Source organism: Sarcophilus harrisii, chromosome 1 (assembly GCF_902635505.1).
Source record: "Sarcophilus harrisii chromosome 1, mSarHar1.11, whole genome shotgun sequence".
Lineage (NCBI taxonomy): Eukaryota > Metazoa > Chordata > Mammalia > Dasyuromorphia > Dasyuridae > Sarcophilus > Sarcophilus harrisii.
This window is the reverse complement of record NC_045426.1, coordinates 472,581,060-472,609,045: the sequence shown is the minus strand read 5'-3', so window position 1 is coordinate 472,609,045 and position 27,986 is coordinate 472,581,060. Positions and strand designations below refer to the sequence as shown.

General features: G+C 31.5%; 1 protein-coding gene across 2 annotated transcripts in view; it reads left to right on the top strand.

The window, feature by feature from the left end:
- SNTG1 (syntrophin gamma 1) overlaps positions 1-27,986 on the top strand; it is a 786,808-nt gene that overhangs the window by 311,676 nt on the left and 447,146 nt on the right. For both annotated transcript variants that reach the window (XM_031946419.1, XM_031946418.1), the window contains one exon: positions 25,791-25,893. In XM_031946419.1, coding sequence (XP_031802279.1) covers positions 25,791-25,893 — 103 coding nt within the window. The remainder of the gene's footprint in view (positions 1-25,790; positions 25,894-27,986) is intronic.

The following is a 27,986-nucleotide window of genomic DNA, read 5'->3' as shown; positions in this document are numbered from 1 at the left end:
GTAAAATGAAGATTATAATAGCACCTAACTCAGAAAGTGATTATGAAGATCAAACAAAATATTATTTGTACAGCATTTAGCACAGTGCCTGGCACATATTAAGTGCTTAATAAATGCTTGTTACCTTCTCACATATTACTTCTATATGATGTGCCTAAAACACTGGGGGCTTTTTTGTTTTATTTTGTTTTTTACATTTTTCTATTTTGTAAGTATCATAGCCACACTTGGTATGCTCTTATCTTATTACAAAGGAAAATATTTTCTGATCAAACATTTACTGAACCCCTTTCTATGCACAACCTGCAACTCTGAACTGCCTCACTCTCTCCTTTCTTGCTTCTAAGTTGCTGAAAGCTATTGGATAAACTCATATAGCCACTATGACTGAGACCAATACAAAATCTTGATATATAATATTAATTTGGCCCTCACTGATGCTTGGCATTCCTTTTATTTTTATGTGATTTATTCTTTTTCATAGCTCCCACAGCAGCTGGGTCTAGTTTCTTTTCTCTTCAAACCATCTCTCAGCAGGCAAATTTGATTCCTAATTAATTGTCAAAATTAAGGCCAATTGCCATAAATTTTCCTTTAGTCTCCCTCTCCACAATTCATATGCTCTCTACACAGGACAGGAGGGTGATATACTAGATAGTGTACTGAACCTAGAGTCTCAAAGACTAAAGTTAAAATTCACCCTCAAACACTTAGAGATATGACACTCAGCAAGTTACTTAATCTCTGCTTGCTTCAAGTTCCTCATGTGTAAAAGGGTAACAATAATAGCACCTACCTTTAAGGGTTGTCATCAGGTTAAAATGAGAATATTTTTGAAGCACTTTGTAAGCCTTACAGTATTATAAAAATGCCAGCTATTATGATTATTATGACCCTCTCCACTCTTGTTTCAATATATTAATACAAAGCTTCTCTTCTCTTCTTTCAAAATCAATAATTTCACTCCTCTACACCCCCCTGTCTCTCACTGTCTCTGTCTCTCTGTCTCTGTCTGTTTGTCTCTTTCTGTATGTGCATGTGGGTATGTGTGTCTGCCTCTGTCTCTCTCTGTTTTCTTCTTCTTCTTCTTCTTCTTCTTCTTCTTCTTCTTCTTCTTCTTCTTCTTCTTCTTCTTCTTCTTCTTCTTCTTCTTCTTCTTCTTTCTTCTTCTTCTTCTTCTTCTTCTTCTTCTTCTTCTTCTTCTTCTTCTTCTTCTTCTTCTTCTTCTTCTTCTTCTTCTTCTTCTTCTTCTTCTCATTTATGCCTCCATTTTTCTCTTTCCATATAGGAGGATGGCATACCGGGAAAAAATAAAAACAAAGACAAAAACTGGCATGTTTCAGAGTACATGTTTCAAATCCTGTCTTGGATACTATCAGGATGACCTTAACCAATTCAATTAACTTTCCTGGTTCTCAGTTTCCTCTTCTCTAAAATGAGGAGATTGAACTAGATGGCCTCTCATGTTTCCTCTAGCTTCAAAGCTGATTGTTAATTTTACAGATTCATTTTTCACTATTTATGAACACTCTTAGAATTATTCTGATGAGTGTTGTATCCCTCATGTAGCAGAATATGAACTACAATACAAGAGGTGTTGAAGGAGAACTAGCATCTCTGGTATGAGGGCTTGACAAGCCCCTTTCAAGAATGTCTAGCCACCTTTGAGGCTCATCTTTCACCCAGCTCTCACCTGTGGCTCCAAGAAGTTATAACATGCACAAAGGCCCCACCCTGCTAAAGGCACCTTGATAAACCAAGTTGACTGTAACCAATAGGCCTCAAATTCATTGGTGCATTAAGGGAATGTCTGCTCTAAGTGTGTGAAGACATTCACACAGCAGAATAGATGGGTGGAAAGGATTTGTTCCAATGAGTATGAAGGCTGTGGAGTGTATTCATTGCATTCCAATCATTTTAACTTTTATCCTGTCATTGGACTTTGATGACACTGTAAGGCACAGTGAGACTGATGACTTTGTACAACTCTGCCTCAATTAAATTAATTTGTGCTCAAATCATCATCACCAACAATGTCACTGATCTACAGAAAAAAGGAGAAACAAGATAATATGAACCAATTGAGGGAAGGGGCTCTTTTGTTTTGATTTTGGATACCTAGAATTTAACCAGTGCTTGTTCTTTAAAATTACTATCTGTAATAAAATTAGTTAATTAATTAATTGAATTAAAATACGATGCAGAAAATACTTCTGGCACTTTAGAATTCTCCTTTGCCCTTAAGGTGAGCTGCAAGGTTAATGTTTAGTGATTGTATTGCTCCATAAATTATAAACAAATTCTATCCCTACAATAATCTTTTTATTTATGGAAAAATAGTTTAGGTCCATGATTGAACTTCATATTAAAATATATCACTTATCATGGCTAATTGCAATAGGTATATATTTTTCATCATGTAATTACTAAGAATTTAATTAGACTTCAAGCTAACCTAAAATAAAAACCAAGCCAAATCTGTAAGCTAAACTCTATGACATTGCCTAAATGGGATATTGAAAGTTATATTTCTTCTATCTTTCAAAGCTGATCTTTCAACTTAAATAAAAATCATCAGAATTTGGGAAAAATATATTATACTTTACCTAAATCATTTGTTTATATTTGGTAACATCTTCAACTGCTGCAGAACATTCATTTCTAAACATTATTTCATTATACTTAAGCTTTATAATAACAATTGTTCATATTTTATATTTTCTGTTTTTTGCTTAAACCATAATTTCATTCTTTTTCCTCCATTTCAATTTCTTCAATTTCCTCCAATCAATTATCCTAATTCCTATTTCTGCTACTTGTATGCTAAATAATATATATGCTATATACATGTACACATCTGCACATGCATACATACATGACCTGGGTTCAAATTTCACCTTTGACACGCACTGACATTATGATCCTTGTCAATAAATTTAAATTCTTAATACTTCAAAAAAGCTCTATTATTTTATTAGATTTTAAATTGCAGAACAGATTTCTTCATCCTAGAGTTTCCTACATTGATGTAACCACATATCTTGTCTCTATCCCCTATTCAGGTTATAACCTCTTTAAATATTATTAAATTAATTTGAAATTAATACCATCTCCACTAACTTTACAAGGTGAAACAGTTCAAAAATATAAAGTAGGTGTGTGTGTGAGAATAAGGATTGTCAAAGTATAGGAGAAAGGAGAGGGGTTAAAAAGAAATATTTACTCAGATAGTCTTTAATTTTAGCTCCCAGAATATAGAGTTGAAAAGTGATTCAAAGGAGTTCTCTTGTAGTTATTTAATATCTGTTGCTATTCAAATTAGGTAATCAATGATGGCTCTTTTTCTCTTCTGTCCAGTTACTAGTCTGTGCCTCTCAGTTTGTGGTAAAATGTAGATCCTTCATGTATCCACTTTTTTTTTTTTTTTCAGAAACAATATTTGAAAATTGTTGCTAGAATATTTCAAATTCTTAATAACTAAATTCAACTCCAAGAAGTCCTAGGACTTCTAAGCAACTCTTATAAATTGATGTAGAAGGAGAGGGAAGACACCTTTTTTAGAAAATCTCAGGGGATTCTAACTGAACCTTTGAACCCCTCTATCTCAAATTTTCTCTATATATCTTTTTACATTCTTTAACACTATGTAGAGTTAATCCTCAAAAACAAAAAGGTAACATTCCTCCTTTTCATTCTCTCTACAATTAGAATTCCATAGCATGTATTTTGCCATAGATCCAAATGAAGTGCAAGCTACATTGTTGGTATGGAAATATATTTTGGATGTTTGTATAACCCATATCATCTTAGAAAGTGTGGGAATGGATGGAGAGAGGAGAGGGAATGAGATTCAAAATTCTAGAGAGTGAATGTTAAAAAATGAACTTTGGAAAAATAAAATATTATTTTAAAAAGATATATTGGTAGTGGTAAAATTGGCTAGATATGAGGGAGAGGGAAATGATGGCATTGAGGTTGCAAAACTGGTTGACCAAAAGAATAGAAATTGTAAAGTTAGTAAGAGGACAAGGTTTCAAAGAAAAGAAAATAAGTTTTATTTTTGATAAATTAAGTTTGAGATACCTATATGTCATCAGATAAATATGCTCAATAGATACTTCTGTATATGCACCATGGAGAGTTTGAGGCTATATACATATGAGTATATATATGTATATATGGCTATATATAGAACTGAGAATTGATGATATAGAAATAGTAATGTAAATCCAATAAGTAATGTAATTCGTGAAATTCCTGAAATAGATTGTAAGGATGATACAGAACAGGTACCAGAAATACACATGTATATAAAATGATGATTCTTCAAAGGAGACTTGGAAGGAATAGTCTGACAAGAGGAACATTATTATAGAGCAGAGTTATGAAAACCCCGGAAGAAAAGGGTAACTAGGAGAGGCAATAATGTATCCAAGGAAAACAGGAAACATTATTTCATTACAGTCAGCAGATGGTTAACAGTGTCAAATGTTGTGGAGAAATCAAGAATGATGAGAACTGAAATAAGACATTTGAATTAGGCACTTAAAAATTATTGGTAACCTTGGAGAGAGCAACTTCAGTAAAATTATATTGGAAGGCAGATTGCAAGGAGTTTAAGAGTGATTGAAAGAAAATACCTGTATACAACTTTTTATAGCAATGTGTATATAAGGGGGAAAAGAGCTATAAAATGATACATTAAGGGATGGTAGGTTTCTTAAGACTTTATGACACAGAGGTGGCATTTGATCTTTTAAAAATTTTTCAGTGGAAGAGAAAGAATATTGTCCTAAAAAAGCTTTGTTTATGGTTATTCAGTGCTTGTTTAGCTAAATGTGGAAAAATTAAACACTGGTTGATTGACCACCTGGTAAATAACTTCTTTGACTATGACAAATCATGAAACAAAAATACAAAGTAATTTTCACTCTTTTGAAATCCTCTTTTCCTTTCTATGGTAAAATGGTGGAATAGTAGAAACAAAGGCAGAAGTACAAAGAGTTGTACAATTCTTAGATCTGCTACAAACATTAATTTAGCTGTTAATCCTCTAAACATGAAAGTCTATACAATCCTTCTACAATGACCAATGGGAAGATTTAAATACTAATGGAAAGCTGAATCTTATTAATATGTGTAAGAATGCATTTTTGTTATTCACAAAGCCAGAAATTAAAGGGAAGTTTCAGTTTAAAGGACAGTTGTAAAAAAGCAATGAAGGAAATGAAAGAATTGCATCTGTGTGTGTGTGTGTGTGTGTGTGTGTGTGTGTGTTTTGATACATCCAAAGGAAACAAGAAACATCATTTTATGGTGATATTTATTATCTCATTTTAGGACTAACAGTAATTATTTGCAAAACAAAATCACAGCTATTGAATTCATCTACCAATATCTACTTTAGAGTATAATAATATTAAAAACATTCAATAAGGAGTTCCAAAAGATCCTTCAAAGTAAATTAGCATACACATTAATGTTAGTAATATCAATTCAGAGGAAGGCATGAGCAAGATCTTGAATATATATTGAAAAAAAATGATTTAGGAGTAAAAAATGATAGAAAACAAAAATGTTATGACAATTCCATTGTCTTATACCTACATATTATGGAGATCAAAAGCAGCTCAAGATCAATTATGCTTTGGGATCCATATTCAATGATGCAAATGTAACAATGCTGAGAGCTTCTTTGAATATATGTAAAAAGACATAAAACCCAACTGCTTGGGAAAAGTCATACTTTTTTTATTTCTCTTAACAAATAAAGTAACTGAGAAATCATAAACAAGTCCTGACTCATGTGCTTACTTCTCCATGTCTATAAATCATAAAAATAATACACAGCTATTTAAGATATATTTGATTGAATTAAAAGAAGTGAACAAATAGTCATTTGCAAATCATTATTTATAGTCATACAATTGACTGAAGTTTGCAGAGACTACAAAGTTCTATTGTGCTAAGGATCAAAGAGTGTGAGTTGGAAGGGCTTTCAAGATCATGAAAATGCCAGGAGATTTCACAATGAAGAATTTTCATAAAAAAATAATTCACAGAATATCTTATAACAAAGAACTGGAAAATAAAGTAAGAGACAGTCATGTGGAACAATAAAGAATAAGATATGGAGAGCATATTTGTTCCACTACTATCTATCAATATCGGATATTTGAAAGAAACAATCTCAACTAATTGAGAACTACCAATGACATATTTATTGAATTTTATAGACAAGTAATCAGCATCAGTGGAAGGGTTACCTCTGTATCCATGAAACTGTAGAACAGTTGAAATATCAAAGTGTTATAAAAAAAAAAATCACAATGGTTTTTTAGAGGGTCTTTTCCTTTCTGAATAACTAGAAAGTTGAGGATGCAGTATTTTCCTAAGGAATTTTCAGATATAAAATATGTAATCCTAACATCACAGAATAATTGAGTAAACATCTATCAATTCCAATCCTGGATACAGAACACATTTAAAACAATAATAATTAAGAGTTTCTTAAAATTGTACATAAAACCAAAATCTAGAGCAACAAATAAAATATCAACTTAGTTCAAATTGTATTCAGAGAATTTCATTAAAAGTTTTAAATATATATATATATATATTTAGTTCAATTACTTCCATAGTAGTTTTTGTTTGTTTCTGAGTGGAGAAAAGGTCAACATTACCAAAATTTAGTTTGATAGAGAGTTCAAAATATTTTTTTGCAACTTTGCATTTTGTTAGTGGAACCTTTTCATTTCAAGTTTTTTTTTTTTTTTTTTTCTAATTTTCTGGATAAGAAAAGATAGTATCTGATAAAAGCAATATTTATTAAAATCTATACGTCTGTGAGGAGGTAGGTGGTGCCGTGGATAGAACACCAGTCAGGAGGACATGAGTTCAAATCTGTTCTCAGATACTTAATGTATCCTGTGTGACCGTGGGCAAGTCACTTAACTCTAATTGCCTAAGAGGGGGAAAATCTATAAGTATGTAAGACTGTCTAAAATATTGTGATCATATCCTATATCAAGATAAGGTTGAAATGGGTTCATGATAAAGGTGAAACTATAAGCAAATCAGGAGAGCAAGGGATAGTGTACTAATCAGGTCTTTGGAAAAGGGAAGAATTTATGGCCAAAGAAGAACTGGAAAACATTATTAAATACACAATGGATAATCTTAATTACATTAAATTAAAAAAGATTTTGCACAAATAAAACCAATACAGTCAAGATTAGAAAAGAAACAGAAAGCTGGGGGTGGGGGGGAGGGGAATATAGAGAAATATATAGAAAATATATGCCAATATTTCTGGTAAAGGCCTCATTTCTAAAATATATAGAGAACAGAGTCAATTTTATAACAATACAAGTCATTTCCCAATTAATAAATGGTCACAGGATATTAACACAAAATTTTCAGAAGAAGAAATTAAAGCTATTTATAATTCTAAATCACTATTAAGTGTTCTAAGTGTTCTAAATCATTTTTTTCTAGAGAAATGCAATTTAAGACAACTCTGAGGTATGACTTTATCTGTCTCAAATTGGCTAAGATGATATGAAAAGAATAAACATTGGAGGGGATGTGGGGAAAATTTTAACACTTATAAATTGTTGATAGAATTGTGAAATGATCCAACTGTTCTGGAGAGCAATTTGGAACTATACCCAAATGGCTATCAAACTGTGCATATTCTTTAATCCAGCATTTTCTAGATAGAGAAGATCAAAGAGGGGAAAGGACCCACATGTACAAAAGTGCTTGTAGCAACTCTTTTTGTAGGAGAATGGAATTTGAAATTGTGTGGATGCCCATCAATTGGGGAAAGGCTGAATAAGTTATAGTATAAGAATATAAATGAATATTATTGTTCTGTAATAAATGAGCACTAAGCTGATTTCAGAAAAGCCTGGAAAAACTTATATCAACTGATGTTAAATGAAGTGAACTTCTAGAACCAGGAGAACAATGTACACAGTATGGAAAGCTCATATGATGATCAACTAAGACAGATTTAGCTTTTCTCAGCAATGTGACGATCCAAAACAATTCTAATAGACTTAAGATGGAAAATGTCATCCACGTCCAGAAAGAGAATTATGGAGACTGAATTTGAATCTGAGCTTCATATTTTGATCTTTTTTGTTTGTTTGTTTGTTTGTTTTCTATTGTATGTTTTTTCCCCCTTTTGGTCTGGTTTTTCTTGGACAATATGACAAATATTAAAAAAAATATGTTGGAAAGAAACTGTACACATATGATCTATATCACATTTCTTGCAGGGAGGAGGGAGAAAAACATTAGAAAAACTTTCAAAACTGAATGCTAAAAAGTACATGGATTTGGAAAAATAAAATACTCTTGAGGAAAAAAAAAATTGGGATCCTCATCAGAAGTTTTTTTATTATTATTATTATTATTATTATTCTTTAGCATTCTTTTATATTAAAGAAAGATAAGGCTTATGTTAAAAAAAAGATATGCAAGGAGGAAATATAGATTAAAATATAAATGAATAAACTTTTATTGAAATACAGTGCTAAAAGTTTTCAGGAACTAGTTATCCTTTCCTGGAAATTATTAACCATAGAGTGAGTTATTATCATAATTCATTGTGGAGAACTGAGTTTGGACACAGTTGTCTCTTGAGCTTCTTGGCAGATATGTCTGTATGTTGAACTCTTTTTTGAATAATTTAACTATGGGTTAAAATGTTTGAGTGAAATTTATAAAATAATCCTTATTATAGTAACATTTAAATAATAATTTTTATAAATATCTTTTAAAACTTATTTTTAATGTTTAAAAGGCATCAGAAAATTACTTTGTGCATTTCTTCACTCAATGATTCCTTCTGGTAATCACTGTAGTTGTGAATCCCACTCATAATTTTAAGATATTTTAGGAATTAGTATTTTAGGCATATTAAAGTTATTGAAGTAGGCTCTGATAAGAAATCAAATAGATATATTTTTAATAACATTACTTGAGAGCATTTCCTTTTTTTTTCTCTGAATGTTAAACTCTATTATTGGGAAGCATTTTTGCCTCTGAGTAAAGTCTGGTTCATTACTGAATGGCTGTGCATGTAATGTGTAATGAAATAACCTAACACTGGTCTGATTAAAAATCTTTCTTGAACAGACTGAGATAGTGATTTTTCATTTCATGTTACTTTCTAGGTCATTATTTACATCTGCTTCTGAAGATTGCCCTATTTTAGTATCTTTGATCAAGAAGAAATAAAACAATTTGAATGTGTCTGAATAAACCATCTAAGCATAACATCTACTTCTGCATTGATCTCTTTTAGTCACCCTGTATAATCATCAATTTATTTTATGTGTTTGTGTACACTTTTGCTTCTCCTTTTGGGTTCCTTTTGTCTCCCACAGTAAATATTGATAGAGAAATTACATGTATTAGTGTATTTATTTACCTGTGTTTTTGACTTTTATGAGAGAGAATATCTCAAACTGAAATTGAGCTAAACTTTTCTTTTAATTTTTAAATTCTACAGTGCAACATTTGTTTAGGCAATATTTATTTTTATAGGTGTAACAGTACCACAAATTAATTAAGCCTTTGTTATTTACTAAAATTACTCTAAACCAAAGAAAAAGGAGTAGTAAGTCAATAATTCAGTGTCTTTTATGGGCTGCACAAAGTACCAAGCTTTGGAGATACCAAAAAAAAAAAAACAAAACAAAACAAAACAAAAACAAACAAACAAACAAAAAAAAAAAAGAAAAGAAAATTCCTTTCCTAAGAACTCAAGTCCAATCAGAAGAGAATATGTAGACAGCAATGTACAAAATATTATAGGATAAACTTGAAATAATCAACAGAGAGAAGGTATGAGAATTAAGGGGGTTCAGGAAAGGTTTTATTCAGAAGGCAGAATTTTATATTGAAGGAAGTTAGAAAATATAGGAGGCAGAGATGATAAAGAAGAACATTATATGTATGAGGGGCAAGCCAATAAAATAATTAAAGTATTTTATTTGTGGGAAGAACAACAAAGATACCAGCATAGAGTACATGGGTAGGTAGTGAGAGTGGAGTGAAAAAGAGTGGAAAAAATAGGAGAAACAGATTATCTGTGGTTTCAAATTTAAAACAAAAGGTTTTATATTTGATCTTGAAGGTTACAGGCAGCAAATAGAGTTTATTGAAGTGGAAAAGAGGGGTTTGAGATGGTCATACCTATGAATTAGGGAGATAAATTTAGCAGTAAATGGTATTTATCTAGGTAGTCTAAACAATATCTTGCATTGAAATGAAAGAAAAATTTCAACATGACCTAATAAGTTGTTTTCCTTCATCTACTAAGTATGAAACAGATTCACTTTTAGAACTCTATTTTGCTATAGTAAGGGGGAGAAGATGAAACAATTGATAATGATCTAGTGGTGAGAAAAATCAAAGTTCTTTGAAACAGTAAAGACAAGGAAAAAGAAATCTGTTCGATTAAAAAAAATCCTTAAAAGGCCTTATGCCATTTTCTTTTTTTTTTTTTTGGTGAGGAAATATAAGCCTACATTTTAGTTATTTTTTTTGTTGTTGTTGTTGTTATGCAGGATGATATAGGTTAAGATCATTGGGCTATGTCGTACTTTACTTTGCTGATGCCAATAACTGGTCGTCAAAGGGAGAGTCAGTTTTTGTTTAATCTAAAATCAGCAGTTTACACAACAAATCAATGTTTAAGATATTTAGCAGGAAAAGCTGCCCAGATTGGCATTAAGACCGTTAGAAAAATATTTTACTCTCAGTTGGAATTATCAGTTAACAACCTTAATAAGAGTTCCAGATATCATAAAATCCCGTTCACATAAGGCATGATACATTTAACTTTTCATTGTAGGAATCAGCCATGTTGAAAAAACAATTTAAAAAACTGAACATCAAAATTATTTATTTAATATCATTATTAATATTAAAGCATTTGTAAACATTGATGTGGTCAATGCTCAATCTTTACAAACCCCTCAAAAATTTTTGAAACATTTTCATGAAAAAAAAATTGAAATGAATACTTATTTTCAGTAAGAATACTATGGTATCCTTTTGACTCAATCAAAACTACTTTTTCTGAAGTTATTAAATTTTATGGCTTTGTTTCTCATTCTTCCCACTTCCTGATTTCATTTGAAGGATATAACGGTGTTCAATACCTTCTCTTTAACAATTATCTATATTCTCTATAATTCTGAGCCATTATTCCTGTTCCTTCTCTTCCTTACTGTATGATAACTCCTCTCAGTATTCTTTACCAGATCTACATCTGACTTGAGTATATGACTATGAGTATATAACACTGGCCTATCCTTGCTTCTTCCTTTCTGTTGCTGCAGTTTAATTTAACAACCATATCAGCATTAATGGATTTAATTATGATCACTGTAAATTAATCCTAGATCTACAAATGCCGCTTTAGAGTCCCCCTACAGTTTCAAGTCCCACAACACTAACTGTCTAGAGGAGATTTTAACTGGGATATGCCTTACACAGCTGAAATTCAATGTCTCAAACAGGAATGACTATTCTTCATGCTGATTTTGCCTCATTTTCAAAGTTCCCTATTATTGTCAAGTGCACCACTATACTTTCTGTTACACAGTCTGCCAGCCTCATTTGTGTTCAACTCCTCCTCTCACTCTTCTTTACATATCAAATCAGCTGACCCATCTATCTTTATAACTTTTCACACATCTGACCTACTCTATCCACAAACACAGGTATCACAGTAATTCAGACCTTTATTATTTCTTTTTTGGCTCTCAAGCTCAAAGCTTACATATAATCATAGCCAATTACTTCTTTAAAGTACAGATGTAATCATGTTATCACTCTACTCAATAAACCCTACTAACTCAAATAGAAACTCTGATCTGGCATTTAAAGCCCTCAACAATTTGGTCCCAAACTATTTGTATAATCTTATTAAAATCACTCCCCTACTTATATTATGTGCTCTAGTTCAACTGCTATTTTCACTGTTTCTCATATATACCATTCCCTTTTACATATATTTGCATTCTCTGACCCCAATGACTAGGATGAACTTATCATTAAATAAGACAGTTTTGTATTTGCAGTCCTTCAAGACATAACTCAAGAGCTTTTTCCTATTTGAAACCCATCCTCATTCCCTATTTTTGTATACAGATGTTGTTTTCCTTGTTAGAACATAAGATTTTTTGAGGGTAGGGACTGTTTCACCTTTTTCTTTATATCTTCATCAATTTGTATAGTAGGTAAATAATGAGTCTTTGTAATGAATGTAAGTGTTGTTTGTATTCATTAGAAAATAAAAATAACTTAAATTTGCAAAGTATTTATAATTTATCACCCCACAGTCTAATATTTCTAAGTTTAAACAATACAAATAATTAATTTTATTGATTTTTCTTTCCGAAATAATTGTTCTTATTGAACTTTCTGGTGTTTATTTAATTTAAAATGTTATAAAGCTAAATATTCTTTTCATATCATTCCCCCAGTAGCTCAGAAACTCTCCTTTTGACACCCCCATTTTTTAATTGGTTGTTTTATTTGATTGTAGGATATATCGTTAATTGCAGCTTAGACTCCTGTTATTTTAGAATGTACTATTCCATCTCCTTTTACAATTCTCTGTGATTGCAAAATTTTCTTAAGTGTGTTTAGTAATTTCCTTGCCATCATTACTGCTTAGAAGATTGATTAACCACTGAAAAATTAAAACTTAACTTCTTGTGTCTTAAAATATATAATATAGGTGTGTGTGTTTTTCTTGTCAATTTTTTAAAAATTTAATTAATGCTTTGTTGTCTCTATTTGAAAATTTTAGATAGTGTTCTTGTGTGACTTGTGTGACTATGTGTTACTATGTGTTACTATGAAGTAATATAATATTGAATAAGGGATTCAGAATTTTTTTTTATTTGTCATATATTAGGTGTTAGCCTAATGCTGTCACTCTAATTCAGACTTAGTTTTGATATGAAATGAGTTACTTATAATTACAGGTAACAAAAGAGTAGTGTATACAGCAAGACCGAGATTCAATCAATTATCCACAGTGCAGAGCCAATGCTTTTTTCACTACAGAATCCTGCTTATTCTATACCACACTATTTTTCCATGGACAAAATGCTATATGAACATGCATAAATATAAATGTTTATATCTATTTTATGTTTATATCTCTATTTATCACTATCAAGAATATGATAAATTATCTGATAAAAAAGTTTTTTTTTATTCAGTATATTATATCTTGTTATTCAATTGCCATTTTAGTATGCAAAATTTGTCTACTATACATAGCAAAATGTGCTAGGTCCCAGGTTAAATTAAAAGATAAATAAGAAATGGATTTTTACATCTTGGAGCTTATTGTCTAGAAAGGAATGACAGATTCAGAAATAAGTATAATTCAAATTAGAATATTCATACGTAGAAAGGAGAGTTGCAGTAAAATAATAGTAGTTCAGATGAAGTTGAAGTCACAACCAATTGTGATTCTAGGAAAAGTTATACAATCAGGAAAGACATCATGGAAGCAATAACCATTAAGGTGAGTCATAAAGGATAGGTAGGATTTCAACAGATATATTTGGATAAGAAAAAGAGCATTCTAGACCTATAATAAAGTATGAGCAACATGGGATAATTATAAGCCCCAAATGGAGGACAGTGAGGTATCCAGACTATATACTGGAATATACAATGAGGAGTAATATCAGTAAGAATCTATTATAATTTTACTTTTTATAATAAAATCAGAGATCACAGAATGAAATACGATAAAAATAAAAGTGTTTTCAGACGATATTTAATTTTCCCTTTACTTAGCCACATTCAAGTATATTGATATAAAAAGGTCTCATAAAAGCCAATCAATGCAGAAAAACAATTTATCTTTTTATTTGGCAAGTATAAGGAAAAACTATGTGATTTAATTGAAGACACTCAGGGAAGAAAAAAGAGGAAAGGAAAATAATAAGGAAAAACCACTAGTATAGAATGCCCACAACCTTACATTGGTGATGCAACTGATATCTTCAAACAAGGTCAATCCATTGATTCCATGCACATTAAGGCAGGACAAAAATGATTTCAAAGTGTAACTAGGAAAGGGCCACAAAGGGATTCATCAAGAACATCACTGAGACACCTTGGGAATAAGGTCTTCAGAAGATCTGCAGGATTAATCTATGATGTATCTAGAATTCTGGAGTAGCTCCATAATCAGGGAAACTTGATCTCAGGGAGAAATACAGCTTTATCAAAGCAGCTTAGGGCTTTTGATGTTGTCTGTTTGTTGTCATTTTTTATTTTGTTTTTCATTCTTTCTTTGTGTGTATGTGTGTGTGTGTGTGTGGGGGGGGGGGTGATGGTAAGAGAACAATGCTGAACACAAAGTTATATTGTTTTCTCATATCTGAAAATAGAGAGCGTGAGACAACAATCCGCTAACACATAAGAAGCTCCTAGACTAAAATAGTGCATTCCTGATGTGAGGAAAAAAGGAAGTTTAGAAAACAGTAGGTATCACAAAGGAAGAGAGGACTTGACTTGGGAATAAACACTCTGATCAACTGTGTGTGTGTGTGTGTGTGTGTGTGTGTGTGTCTGTGTGTGTGTATATATCTTATACCAAACCTCAGAAAAGTAATATTACTTCATAAAGTGAGATTTTTATTAGCAAAAGCTGGCAAAGGTGCTGTCAGTTTAGTACAAGGAGAAATCTGTTTCTTTTAGAATGATTCATCAATGTAATGATTCATTGGAAAATAATGGTTTCATCACTGAAAATAAGTACAGTCAGGAGCAACTGCCCCAGATAAATGAATTATATCTTCTGAAACCAGATCTTTTGCAAGCATATACTCCAATCTCCCTTTATAAACACAGTTATATTTTGGTAGTATTCAATTAATCAAGAATTTTTTTTTTCTTATTGTCCTAGTAATTCAAGCCAAAACAGGATAGAGAAATGTCCTTGAAGTAAAAAAGATCCGGATTCTAGCCACTCCTTTACTGCATACTGGCAGAGTGATCATTTTTATAAGACTCAGGATTGGAGGGAAGGGATCTATCTGTATCGATAGAGGAGCTCATCTAATACTTCCCCACATCAATCTAATAAAAAAGCCAGTTCCTGTCTGTTTCTTATATCAGGTCTTAGGTTTTCTCTTTGTTTTCTTATTTCTTCTCTTGAATATGTAAAACTGGAAGATGTTAAATTTAAAATTCGAGATTTTTATCAGTCAAAATAAAAGAAGCAGGTCTAATAAGAATGAACATTGAGCAAAGATATGATTCCCCTTCCAAAAGGTGCATAAACACATTACTAATCAAGACTAGGAAAAACTCTTAAAATATCACACCACATGAATAAAATTTCTTCACTATGTAGAGTTTCTTAAAAATCAAAAATGCAACCAAATCATTTCCAATGGAGCAGTAAAGAACTGAACCAGCTACGCCCAGAGAAAGAACTCTGGGAGATGACTAAAAACCATTACATTGAATTCCCAATCTCTATATTCATGCCCACCTACATTTTTGATTTCCTTCACAAGCTAATTGTACAATATTTCAGAGTCTGTTTCTTTTTGTACAGCAAAATAACAGTTTGGTCATGTATACTTATTGTGTATCTAATTTATATATTAATATATTTAAAATCTACTGGTCATCCTGCCATCTGGGGGAGGGGGTGAGGGGTAAGAGGTGAAAAATTGGAACAAGAGGTTTGGCAATTGTTAATGCTGTAAAGTTACCCATACATATAACCTGTAAATAAAAAGCTATTAAATAAAAAAAAAAAGTTTTTTATCATGATAACTAAAAAAAAAAATAAAAATAAAAAAAATAAAGTAATTACTTAAAATATCTATATAAAACTATCTACTAGCACTCTGAAATTAAAACACTATGCTTGAATTCTAGACACATAAGTACTTCGTCGTCTTCTTAATTAAAGGAATATTGTCAAATAGGTAAACATTCTAATGTTGGAGTATTTGCATTAATTATTGGAGATCTGGTTTTAAATAGATACTTAACTGTAGTCTTTGCACTAGAGATTCAGGCATTCTTGGAAGCTGGAAGGTTTGAGAGACATTATTTTCCCTCAAAAAAAGTTCTTTTAGTTTTGATAGGAAAGCAAGGCTCTTGACTTTTATTTTTAAAAAGTTAATTAACCTGTTCTTATTCTTAATAACCCCAATTCTATTAGGAATTATCTGGAGATATTATCACAAACTATTATTTAGCTTACATAGTGAATATTATCACAATTTCGTAAACAACTTACTTGCTATAATATTTCAAATTCTCACAAAACTGATTATTAGAGCCTCCTAACTAGTTTCCACTCTGATTCATTTTCTAAACAGAAACAAACATAATCTTCTTAAAGCACAGGACAGGTTTCTCTCATATTAATCCTGAGCTCAATAATTTTCATTGTTTCCACATCAGTTATGGAATAAAATGGAGATTTCTAAGCCTGATACTTAAGATATTCCTTAATTTTATTCCAATTTACTTTTCCAACTTTAGTTCTAAACTTTTTTCTTTTTGCTAATTATAGTTTCCAACTAACTCAAAGAGTTATAAGCTACTTAAAATAGCAATATAGAACAGGAGAAAGAGTTGTGACTCAAATGTGAGGACCTAGATTCAAATCCAATATTTTGTATTTAGATGACATTGGTAAGGCACTTAAAACCTCTGGTACTTAGTTTGTTCATCTGTAAAATGAGGGTTTTTAAGTGGATAGTTCCAGACATCTCACCCATCTCTATACCTAGAATCCTGAATTTAATACTTTATCCTCTTCTCCCCTTTCATTGTTCTGCCACATACCTTATATGCACTTTCTTCCAATTTTTACCTCTCAGAATTCTTGTCTTCCTTCTAGGTCCAATTCAGGTGATTCCTTTAAAAGTAATCCTCTAGGGCAGCTAGGTGGCACAGTGGATAGAGCACCACCCCTGGAGTCAGGAGGATCTGACTTCAAATCTGGTCTCAGACACAATACTTCCTAGCTGTGTACAATGTTTTCGTTATTCTGTTTGTTTCACTCAGCATCAGTTCATGTGTGTCTTTCTATGTCTTTCTAAAACCAACCTGTTCATCATTTTTATGGAACAATAATATTCCATTACTTTAACATTCCATAATTTGTTCAACCATTTCCCAATTGATAGGCATCTACTCATTTTCCAATTCTTTGAAAATACAAAAAGAGTTGCTACAAACATTTTTGCACATGTGGGTCCTTTCTCCTCTTTTATGATTTCTTTGGTTTGCAGAGTAGTAGTGGCACTGCTGGATCAAAGGGTATGCACAGTGTTATAGTTTTTTGGGCTCAAATGAGCAGCAGATTTTTTGAGACAAATTATATCTTCTATAATATTTAAAATGTAACTTCTTGGTCATCTCTGTTTCTCATGAGAGGCTCTCAGACAAGCTACTTCAAGCTTAAAATACTTTATACACTCCATTAAAACTGTGACTCACAAGTCTCTGCTATTTTTTATTTCTACTTTTACTAGTTAAGAAAAACAAAATCTGGCTAAAAGGGAACATATTTAGTGAAATTGTTTCATTTTTTAAAAGCAACAATATAATTTATTTAATGATTTTGGGGAAGTTATATACACACAGGAAATGTGTGTGTGCACACTGTACATGTGGCTAAAGCACCTGCATGGAGGAACATGTGACAAGAAAACTTGTATACTTCTGAAGTTGCAGGACAACAGATGTCTTCTGATGATGTAATCATTCTCTGGGCTTGATCTCTGCTATATCCAGCTCTCTCTTGGGCTGGCACCTTGGTTGTTATATTATGTCTCTTCTAATATCCCAAAGATATACCATATTTTCTACTCACTGCTACTTTCTATGACATTTAGGAATCAACTCAAGTCCATGTCTAAGATAATACTTCTTACCCATAAAATATGAGCACTGACATTTCTCTTTTATCTTAGCCTCAAAGACTCAGTTTTATAACTTTTAAAAAGGTAGGCCCTCCTCATATGCAGTTGCTTTTTTTTTTTAAGTTTAAAAAAAAGTTGTTTTTTTTTCTTTGTTTGATTTTTAAATTGGTAATCTGTACTCTCCTCAAATTAGTTCAGGATAAATCTGATAATCTTCAAAATAGTCACTGGGTCATCATATTTGTGTACTTCCATGCCCAGCTCCCCTGCCAAAAAAAATAATGCTCCAAAACAAAATAAAAAACTTCATATCTTTACATGGAAATGAATTTGAATAAATAAATTCTAAGTGATTACAGAAACTTATCAAATCATCCATCTGACCTAAATTCATGCTTTTATTATGCATATATAATTGACAATAAACCTATTAGACATTGATTTGTCCTACAAAAAGATAACCAAATTCACCTCATGACTTAAATTATCACTACAAAAGTGATACCTGAGAAATTATCAACAGAAATAGTGTTATATTGCCATTTAAACTGAATCAGTGGGCAGAAAGATCTCCATTTTACTTGACTGGGCAGCTCCAGTAGCTAAAATGTTTATCACTGACTTTTGATCACAAGGGAGAATGGGAATTCAGCTTTACTGTGCCTTATAAAATTATATTAATAGTTTAATGAAGTTCAAAACAACCAGACTTGTATTTCCCTACAAGTGAAAATTTATGACTCACTGAGTCTAAGAAAAGTACTATCTGATACCAACTTTGTAGCTAAGGACTAAGTCCAAATATTAGTGTTAGTTCTTCCAGAAAAATATATTAACTATTGTAGTTTAGGAGAATACATTCAGGACATTACCTTTTTCAATATTTTGTTGATCCACATGTGTTTGTTAAGCCCTATATCAGTCCTTGTCTTCAGTGAGTTTACATTCACTTGATACAAGATACCATATATGTGAAAATATATACAGAATGTATATGAAGAAAATAGAATTGTAGGAGGAAGCACACTAGAATCAGAGGGATCAGGGAAATGGAGGTAGTGTCTAAGATCACTGGGATCACCAAGAATAGAGCATGACTGAACAACAATAAAGATAGATTAAGGGCAAGATTCTAATTGGCTTTGTTTTTATTTTTGTATAAATTTCCACCAATATCACCATTCTAATGTCACCCCCATTCCCTAATATAAACTTCTTCCTCTTTCCCAGAGAACTATCCCTTAATACACAGAATTGTTTTAGAAAAGGAAAAATTCAAGAAAACCAATCAGCATATCAAATAATCTGCTATGACCTCTAATGTTCTAGACATATAGACTCTTTTTCTACAAAAGTCAGCAAGTGTGTGAGACTGCATTTGAAATCAGAATTTTTTTCTACAAAAAAGAAAGAGGTTAATTCTCCCACATCTCTTTGGCTGTTGACAAATTTGCTAAATGCTAACTATAACATTACTTTTGTTTGCTTTACCATTCCTTTTCTTTATTTCTACATTGCTAAAGCCATTATCTATTTATCTATTATTAATTATAGTAAACTATATATATATATATATATATATATAATTTGTTATATAATACATTTATACATTATCTGTGTATGTGTGTATTACACACACACACACATATACACACACACACACAGACAACACATGTGTGTTCTATCAATCTTTTTTCTCCTGTCTCTGCTTGCTTCTATTTTCCTAAGTTCATATAGTCTTATAATGCTTCTCTATATTCACATTCATCATTTCTAAATCTAAATTCATCATCATAAGTAAATGTATGTTATATTAAATCACTACAATCTTTAGGAATTAACCAATCATTGGACATCAACCGTATTCTGTATTCTTTATTATTAATCCCAAAACATTTCTACAAACATTTTAATGTACATGGGTTCCCTAATTCTTCAACTGACCTTTCAGGTTGTACACCTTGCATTAAACTCTGAGTTAAAGGACATGCATAGTTCACATACACTTTATTAGAATATTTACAAATTATATCCTACTCTACTTGAAAGAATTAGTACTCTTATTTTTCCACAAGCTTTCCAACACTGATATTTCCATATTTTATCTTTATTAATATCTGGATATGAAATGAAATTGCACAATTGTCTTATCTGATATTCTTATTCTTAGTGGCTTCAAGCAAAGTTTAATGCAGTTATTAAAATTTTTCAATTGTGCTTTTGAAAACTGTTCCTATCTTATTTACTTGTTGGAGAATAGTTTTTATCCTCACATACCCTTGATACTTGTGTAGAAACTGTGGATATCACACTTTTATCAAAAATATTGGATTCAAAGATTTCCCTCAGTTTATCTTATTTACTTCTTTTCCTATTTGTATTACTTTTGTTAGGCAAAAGTTTTTCAATATATCTAATTAATATTTTATATTTTTAATAATAATTTATTTCACTTATTTGGTTAAGAACTGATCCCTTAAACATTCTGTGAAGGACATTTGATATTTTTTCTCTAATTTGATTATTGTTTCTAATTATTTAACTTTCCATTTAAGCTTGTGTCTTTTTGTTGTAATTACTTTTTTACTTTTGCTTTAATTACTATTTTAATTTTTATATCTATAAAGGAGATTTTTTTCTGTTTTTTTTAAATTTCACTAAAATTTCTGTACCATATAAGCTTTTTAAAAAAGATTTCATGTGATCTTGAGAAATGGGAATATTATTAATTTTTGTCCAAAAGTTTGAAAAAATATTTTGGCCCTAAATACCCCAATAAATTTTTCAGCTTTATATTTCACCCTTTATCTTTCTGTTAGATTTTCTACCTCTAAGAGAAGAACTGTTACCAATGTTATTTTAGTTTCTATATCTTTTTACAATTCAATTAACTTTGCCATTATGAATTTAGCTCTCTTCTTATTTCATGCATATATGTTTAATATGGTATAAATTCATACATTCATTCCTTTAAGCAAAATATAACTTCATTTTATTGATATCACAAATCTTTATTTTTATTTTTTCCCTGATAGCAAGATGGCAATTACTGTATTTTTTGATTCACTTAAAGTATAATATTTTTTCTCAGTTCTCATTTTCATTCTATCTGTGATTGTTTTTTAATAATGTTTCTTATAAATTATAGAGAATAGTTTTATTTTTCCATCCATCTTCCATTCTGATTTTATTAGATTATTTTTCATTCGCAAAAGAAGTTACTTGAATATTTTTACATATGTTTCTTTAATGCTTTTTAAAAAAAAATTATCCCTTTACTATTTTATTTAAATCAGCATTTTGTCTACATTATCTACACTGGCTCAAAGCTGCATCTTGACCTCATTTACATTTTGCATATAATATTCAAATCCCTGCAATTTTCTTTGTTGTTGTTAGCTAGAAAATAATCCATGCTAGGTGAATTCCCTTTGCTTTATTTTTGAAATTCTATCTCTTGGATAGAAGATAAATAAAACAGATCAATAAAATAAACAGAAATAGATAAAATTTGCTGATTTTTGCTGTTATCTTTCAGAAATATCTGAGTCTATGTGACTCCATGGACTTGCAATGGACTTTTCTTGGCAAAAATAACAAAAGTCCTTCTCTGGTGTGTCTTCATTTTTTAGATAAGGAATTAAAGCAAATGGGGGTTAAGTAACTTGCCTTGGGTTTCACAGTCAGCAAGTGTGTGAGACTGCATTTGAAATCAGAATTTCACAATTTCAGTCCTCCGGTTATGCCACAGTTCTCAGTCTCCCTAATTATCCTGACCAAGTTCTGACTCAGTTTCTCTGCTTCAGTCAAATCCCAGTCCTGCAAAACCTCCCCTCCCTCTTTATCAGAATATTTGATAAGGATAAAAGAGCTTATGTTTTAGAATATCAGAATGCCTCTCCAATCCCCAGGTATCAGACTGTCAGATACTGTCATATCAAGATGCCTTTCCCCATGTCCCAGATGCCTCCCCCTGATTATATCATCAGAGTCCTGTTTCCACTTTCAGCACCCTGACTCTGCCCCTGCCTCAGTCTACTCTCTGTGTCTGAGCCACGAGTATATATGTCATTGAGAACTCTCATTGTTTGGTTGATTCTTGGAGACAATAGTTTCATTCAGCCCTGGGACCAAATATGGATCCATTGGTCCCAGTATATCTCTCCCATTTAGTAAATTATTAAATACTCTCTAGTCTCTATCTTGCTCAGTTTCTCAGGCATTACACTCCATCCATTGACCCACTTAAACCATCTAAGCCCCATAAATATATTTCAGAAAACTTAATCTTTGCATTAGGGTGAACATAACTTTATGGTTTACAAGGAACAAAATATTCTCTTTAGCTCTTGTTTTAGAAATTCTTAAATATAATTATTATATGTTTTGGTGTTTGATGTACAGAATGATTTGTGAATGTGCTTAATTGGATCTTTGTTTTCTGTATTCAAGAAATTAGTTTTTAAAAAAAGTTTTACTACTTATTTATGTTATGATCATGTTTTTACTTTAATCTGGCATGTTTTTCTAACAGAAGATCTATCATATCTTATTATATTTAAGTTGTCTCTGTCCATTCTGTCTTCAAGGTCAAAATTTTTTGAAACGTTTTTATGTTTTATGTTATTTTTAATCTATTGCCTTTTTTCTTCTGTTAAATTTTCTCTATATTTTATATTCATATGTTCCAAATCTGCTAATTTATGTTATTTATGTTATTAAAATCTCCATTGTGGATTATTTTTAAATTAAGCGTCTGTTTTCTCTTTAGAGTTACTCAAAGAGATAGAATCATTCTTTTTATTTTAAGATCTTGTCTACTGATAAGTTTTCTAGTGTTCTTGTCTTTTATAAAGATGTTTTCTATTGAAATCTCTGGTGTTTTAAACTTTCAAAACAGTATTCCATTATTCAATTTCTTTTGGCTGATTTTTATATCTCCTCAGATGAGTTACAGGGCGGCTACAGGTGGCTACAGACTCCTTAAATTGGGGATTATAGGATTTTCCATCCATTGTCCCTATCCTTGTGTTGCTTGAGGGGGAGGAGTATGAGCAGAATTGGACTGCCCTTCTTAGTGCCTTTTCCTTTAGGCCAGTATTTCCCAAAGTGTGGTATGTGTATCCCCAGGGTTACAGGAAAAGTTTAGTGGGGGTACACGATGTGCCAAAGTTTGGTAGGGATATGCACTGCTGTGCCAAAGTTTGGTAGGGATATGCACTGCACCGGGCTTAGCTGCTCCTAATTCTATGTTCTCATGAGTCAAGTCAAGACAATCTTGTGAGGCGTGAGATAGCCTGGTGTGACATGGCATGAATATAACGCACTTCATTACAGAGACAACTTACTTCCTTAATAGTTAGTGGCTTCTCCAGGTGCCTGTGTATTTTTAGCTTTTGTGCGATTTTTCTTATAGAAAAGGTTTGTTATATGCTTTAGTAAGTCCCACTGATTTTGATTATTTTTATATAGAAGGATGAAATTGTTTGTTCTGAGATAACAGATTGTCATAATTTGGTTCTCTGGTTGTTAATTTTAATCTGAGCTGCAACTCCACGTCCAATAGTCTGTTCCTTTTTTTTTTTTTTTTTTTTTGATTTAATGTCTACAAATGCTGAAAAAGTAACTTCACATAAATATGAAGTTGGAAAAGGCAAGATGTATTTCAGAACTTTTTCTGTTAAAACAGGGTACACATGTTGCATTTGTAACCAGAATGATGTTAAAGTACATTCCTTATGTTTATTTTTCAAGAATCTTTCTGAAGCCAATTCCAACAACTGATCTTCTTCCGCATGCAACAAACCTTCTGGCATGGATTTATATTTTATTAAGAATAATTCTATTTTTCATTTATTAGTATTTTGTGTATGTACCAAAAAAAAGAAAAAATAAATATATTTTGATTGTTATTAAAATACATCCATTTTTTTGACAAGGGGTACTAAGTGTTACGAAAATTATAGAAGGGGTACACATATGTCAAAAGTTTGGGAAACACTGTTTTAGGCCAAACATAGCTGTACAAAATGACCTTCTTTCCTCCTCTGACTGGGAAGAACCAGTGAGAAATTTTTTTGGTGGGGTGAAGGGAAGCATGGATGAATGTTCAAGAAAGAATCTTTGCAGCTCTGGGGTTCCAAAAATTAGATCCCCTCTCAGAAAATAGAAGGGTTTTGTTTGTTTGTTTGTTTGTTTTTTAGCCTTCCTGTCCTTCCTTTTCATTTACATACAATTGGGCAAGGATGGAAGTAAGAAATTATCTCATAATTTCTTCTATATCAGAGAAAGAAAAAATCTTAAGAAAGATTCTAGGTATGACACATTTTTTATATATTTAAAAAGAATAACAAATCATACATAATAGAATTGTAGTTTCATGTTCAATCATATATTTGTTTATTATGCTACATTATAGAAAATCTTGCTTTATTACATAAATTATTATTGTTTTTTTTTAAGATACAAGATACAAAATGAAAGAGATCACTTGTTTTCTTGCATGGTGTTGAGGGAGATGTACAAATAGACATTTTAAGACTTAGTGTTCTCCATTGTTACATCAGAAGGTTTTTATCTTTTCAGAGTAATTTTTATTCCCTGGATTCACAATAATTCTTCTAAAACTGGTGCATAATTATTTTTGTTTGTTCTAGTTTTTAGGGTTAAAGAGATAAAGACATTACAGAAAATGTGATTTGCCATAATTCTAGTCACAAGCCACTATTCTCTATGAAGGACTTAAATTGATTATAAGAGGTATTTTATTTGATATTATAAGTATTAAGGAGGCATTGGTATTTTGGCAGGGGTTTAACATTGTCAGAATTTAAAAAAAAACTGACTGCTATATTGATATATATAGAGTGGTATAAGGATAGATTTGAGTCATGGAGTCCAGTTAGAACACTATTGCAGGAGTCCATATTAGAGAAGATGGGGACTAAACTTAATGTTCTAAGAGAGCAGATGTGTCTGCAGAAAAGGAAATTATCAATTTGTTACTGAGAGTGTCAAATGTTTAATTTTCATGAGCTATGTACACAAGGTATGAGAAGTGAATGTTGAAGTGCCATTACAGTCTGAACAGCCAGGTTTCAAATTCCACTTTTGATGCATACAGTGTTGTGTGGCTTAAATTCTTACTACCTCAGTCAAGCTCACTAAGTCTAGGGTAAAGATTATACCTATCTGCATTGATATAGAAAGTTGTCATATCAAGGAATTTCATATAATTAAGAAAGCACAAAACCAGTCCAAAAAGTTAAAATAAATGTTCAAAAAGGCACTCAGACATCAAAGTAATAGTAGTCACTACCACTATTATTTGTGCTTCAATTGGAAAGGGGAATAAATGGATTTATTAGTGAAATAGAAGAAAAAGAATGTTATTGCTATTAAGTGCATTTGCAAGTAGCCTTAGTAACCAAAATTTTGCATTCATGCAACAAGGGCTTGTACCAATCTCCTATTAACTTTAAGGGCTTAGAAAATAGGAGATTAATTTTATCTGATATATATATATATAAACTCCCAGGTTAGCTAACATAAAATGATAAACCAAGCAAGATTATTTGCTTAGTAGTATATGTCAGGTGATAAAAATGGTGATGATGTGTACAAGAAGCCTGTTGTTTACCTGGCACCTGTACTGACAAATTTTGTATTCTGTCATTTCATATCATTTCTGTAGGGCTGAAGGAAGAACAAGGAAGGAAATTTATATGCAGGAGGGAAAAAGACAGGCAGAGAGAGAAGCTAAATAATGTCAAAGTATATGTTAAAGGTAAAGGCTGTGGAAAACCAAGTCTAACATTATTGTTTTCATTGATTCTTCAGGTTCAGGTTCTTCGGAATGCAGGCGAAGAAGTAACCCTAACTGTGTCATTCCTAAAAAGAGCACCTGCTTTTCTCAAACTGCTGCTGAATGAAGATTGTGCATGTAAGCATTTATAACAAATTGAAAGAAAATGCCTATATCATGACTTCTGACAGTGATTGACCTCTTCCTTTCTAAGTCAGGATTATGGTCTGTGAACATTTTATATTACCAGGTACTTTATTAACATTTTGGGGAAAGGTAATAGACACTATCTTTTCCATAGGAAGAATTCAGAGTATTTAAAGATACTTTCCCATGCCAAGATTTGACAGGAAAAAAAATAAATCATATCACATCCACTTTGTACCTCCATTTTAATTCCAATCAAGATATTTTGTTAAGAGATTTGCTAGAGCTAAAAAATTTTTGCATTTTTAATTTGATTAGAGAATGTTTTAATGAAGATTTGTGTTTACTTGCCTTTCATTAGCAAGAATATGGAAGGATGCAGTCAACTCTTTGTAATTATAATCAATTATATATAATATGTTTCTGAAATTACTTTTATCTGCCTCATTTCAACCTTCCTTTCCTAAATTAATAAATAAAAATAGAACCCAAATGTTCTTTCTTAAAATGACTCATGATTTCACTAGCGAATATTCAACCCTTTGCCTCTTTCTCATTTCATATGAGTTACTGTGAACTTCGAAAAAATCAAGATCTAGCTGCTCTCTTCTTAGAGAGGATGTTCTATATTCTTAGTAGATCTTTGACAATAGAAACAGAATTAATTTAGAGAATTAAAAATTTCAAAGTAGGAAAGGAATCTGGTGGCTATTGAGTTTCATATTATATTATGTATATGTATGTGGGTATGTTTATATTTATATGTGTTACCTATATATATATATAAAACATATATCTGTGTATAATATATACATTATATGTATATGCATTTATGTACATATATACATATGTGTGTTATATGTACATACATATGTATGTATACGTGTTGATATGGAATTTCTACTATATGTAGCAGAAAAATAGTTATCTAGGTCCTCAATGAAAATTTCAAAAAATGAGAAATGCATCAGTTCTTGAGGAAGCTCACTCCACTTTGGAAAATATTAATTGTTAGGAAGTTTGTATTTGTCTCTTCTTTGTTTTCCCTGACATCAAGTCTAAAGTTTTATCTTTGTAACTTTTATCCATTGCTTCTCTTTCAATAATTTGATGCTAAATAGAATATGTTCATAACTTCTCTCTTTCATATGCTTGAAGAAAATTTGCATTTCCTTCCTGAATCTTCCTTGGGCTCAGGATGGTCATTTTCTTCAATTAATCTTCATATGTCATAGCCTCTCCTTTACTAACCTTCTCTGCCCTCCTCTGGACACCCTCCAGCTTCTATATGTTCTCTTAAACCATGGTGTCCAGAACTGATCATAACAACCCAGATTGGGGCTGAAGAGGGTAAAGTGCAGTGAGATAATCACTTACTCTTTCTGGAAGCTCTTACTTTCCTTAATTCAACCCATGATGGAATTAGCTTTCCTGGCAGTACATCAAATTGCTGACTCATACTGAACTTGATTAATGGCTCTCATTCCCAAAGCTTTTCTAATTTGGTAGGCCCTGCCAGATTTTGGACTCCCTTGAAGACATTGCCTTCAGGATCCCAGGGTCACTTTTATGCCATCAGGAATTGGAAGAGAACTTTATTGGAGGGATCCCATTTTTTAAATGAAAAGTACATATGACTTAGTTTCATTTATCAAATTGAATCAAATAAAAGTAGAACAGTACATTGTTGATCACATACATCTTGTAACAACTTTTTACAAAAGAAAATAATAAATGGAATTTAGACAGGAAGAGTACTCCTAGAGTACTTTCCAAACTTCTTCCAATTCTTTCCTTTATAGAAGGCAGAAACTACACTTTTTGGCTCATTTCCATCTGCATCTGCTGTTCCACTTGGTTACAGCTTCACAGAATAAGATACCCCTTTGTTGAATTCCCCTTATACATATCCTTTTCCTGCCTTTTGTGTGTTGTTTCCCCTATAGGTAGTTTATAGGCAGGGAGGATCTTGTATCTATTAATTGTATCTGCCCACTTAGCATAGTATCTGTCATATATTAAGCAGTTAATAAATACTATTGGATTGGAATATCCATGTAAGTGAATCTTAGCTTTGAACTTTA